Source organism: Gekko japonicus, unplaced genomic scaffold (assembly GCF_001447785.1).
Source record: "Gekko japonicus isolate JY-2015 unplaced genomic scaffold, Gekko_japonicus_V1.1 scaffold5669, whole genome shotgun sequence".
Classification (NCBI taxonomy): Eukaryota; Metazoa; Chordata; class Lepidosauria; order Squamata; family Gekkonidae; genus Gekko; species Gekko japonicus.
Window position 1 is genome coordinate 24,766 of NW_015165421.1, and position 2,481 is coordinate 27,246.

Sequence of the window (2,481 nt, forward strand, 5' to 3'; positions counted from 1 at the left end):
TTCATGGTCTCTGTGCATCAGACCTGTGGGACAAAGGGTGCCTGAGCCTGACCCCATCAGTAACTTAACTACCCTAAAGCCTCTTTTCCCCACGCTCCACCCTGAGGCACACACGGGGCCCCACTGCGCATGTGCTATAGGGGCAAAGCCCAGGTCGCCCGCCAGTTCTCTTCTGACCGCCACACTGAGCAGTTGCTCTTTGACCCCGTCAGTGAACTTTTCTCCGGATACGTGAGATCAGCCTTTTTGCCTCTGAATACTCCTCTTCCTCCTCACTTTATGGACTTTTATAGGAGAAAAAAATCCTTTCTTCCCCCTCCCCTTCCTTCTCCTTCCCTTGGGGCCCTTGGTAGTAGCCAATGGAAAAAAATTGGGGCTTCTTCAAATCCTGCACCAAGTGCAGGAGGCAAGCTTGCCCCCACAGATGGACTTGTGCCTAGGGGAGGCCCATTGCACCAACCTGCGCAACCATTTCACCAAATTCTCCAGACAAATTCACAAAAACTGAGCTGCGAGACTTCGGGTGGTACTTCTCGAATCAGCTCTCTCCCCAGCGCTGATAGCCCCACCTGCTCACCAAGATCGAACCAATCCGACACCAGGACCGTCGACAGCGACAAAATCGACGGCTATCCCGACGCCGGGACATCTCGGCACGGAGAACTCGGTACTGAAGTGCCCGGAGCCTACATTACAGTCGCCCCCCTCAACTCCTGCAAAGGAATGCAGAGAGGGTCAAGGCAACAAAACGGGCAGGGTCCACAAGCCAAAGCCTGGACCCAAAGCCCGGGCCAAGAATCCTCAGCCTGACTCTTCTACTTTGTCATTTGCCGCTCCGACAGGACACTTGTCGCCGGCCCAGATTTTGGTCTCGCAAGCGCCTCCTCTTTGTCTTCTGGACTCCCAGGAACAGGCCGCTTCTCGGTCATGACCTCCTCTCCACTTCTTAGCATTGGAAGTGGAAGAGATTGACTTGACTCAGTGGTTGTTCTGTTGATCCTCCTCCAGGGACTCTTCCATCGCCAGTAGCATCCACAAACCTGTCGATACTGGGAATCATGGAGACGGGACACCTGATCGACTGACACCATCAGCACTCTCGCTCTCGGGAGTGATCGCCTCTACAATACCGACCTCCTGCTCCGATGTTCCAGGCAACACCCGCAATGAGCCCTTGGGATCAGCGTCAATCGCAATACATCTATGGAGCCTATCGATTGCACACGGTGCGGCCATGGGTGCCCTTTCGACCTTCATAGTGGGATCGACACTTTGCCTGTTCTCGTCGGTCCTGATCTCCATCGAAGCCGACACCTTCCATGTCTGTATCAAAACAGTCGACATTGAAAGATCATGCACCGCCATTGAAAACACAAGACATCGCGAACTCTTTCAGTGCCACTGCTACCACCACCCCCTCCTCCACCAGTACCGCCTCCTAAGCAAGACAGTATCCTGTCACATGGGTCTTCGGGCTCTGAGGCATCGGGATCTTACTCTGATAAAGACTCCAAGGAAGCTGAATCTGACCACCACTCCCTGCCAGGGGATTCTCCCCTTGACCAGGTGAATGATAATCTTCCCATCTCAACATCGGAAGGTCTGAAATCTTACGGGGAACTGGCCAAATGCATGGCTCATACATTGGGGATTTCGATTGTGCAACCTAAGCAAACTGTCACAGATTCAAATGTCTTTGACATTGTCCAGCTTGATACCTCCACAGCGATCTCCCTACCGGTGACCAGACGTCTGGAGCACATGTACCGAATTCCGGAAGCAGGTGCTGAGTCTCTTTCCTGTCACCCCAAACCCAACTCAGTAGTAGCCACAGCTTCCAAGAGCAAGCGTACCCATTCGACCCTGGTGGACAAAGAAGTCGGGAAATTAGACAAGAACACAAATTACTTGGCTTGTATGGGATGGTGCTGGAGAAGACTCTTGAGAGTCCCTTGGACTGCAAGGAGATCAGATCAGTCAATCTTAAAAGAAATCAACCCTGACTGTTCCCTGGAAGGCCAGATAATGAAACTGAAGCTCCAATACTTTGGCCACCAAATGAGAAGGGAGCACTCCCTGAAGAAGACCCTGATGCTGGGAAAGATTGAAGGTCAAAGAAGACGGGGACGGCAAAGGATGAGATGGTTAGACAGTGTCAGAGATGCAACGAACATGAAGTTGAGCAAACTTCAGAGGACGGCGGAAGACCGGAAGGCCCGGCGGGATCTGGTCCATGGGGTCGCGAAGAGTCGGACTTGACTGTGCGACCGAACAAAAAAAACATGGGATGGTGCCAGTACTCCCTTTGTGAACAGCTATCCGAAGTACTCCCTGCTCTCCCAGATGATAAGCGCCTCTTGGCTCGATGCATCCAGAAAGAGGGCACGCTTCTTTCAAAACAACAGTTTAATCCCTCCAAGCATACAGTAGACATTTTAGCTAAGACCGTCACATCTGCTACAGCCCTACATGGGCATTCCT

At 52.4% G+C, this 2,481-nt stretch overlaps 1 protein-coding gene across 1 annotated transcript in view; it reads left to right on the forward strand.

Moving 5' to 3' along the window:
- The window catches only part of LOC107109967 (interferon regulatory factor 4-like), a gene marked incomplete at its 5' end in the record, with an annotated part of 23,647 nt that overhangs the window by 14,679 nt on the left and 6,487 nt on the right, over nucleotides 1–2,481 (forward strand). The window contains 1 exon segment of the mRNA XM_015410678.1: nucleotides 1,430–1,925. Within this exon segment, the coding sequence (XP_015266164.1) occupies nucleotides 1,430–1,925 (496 nt within the window).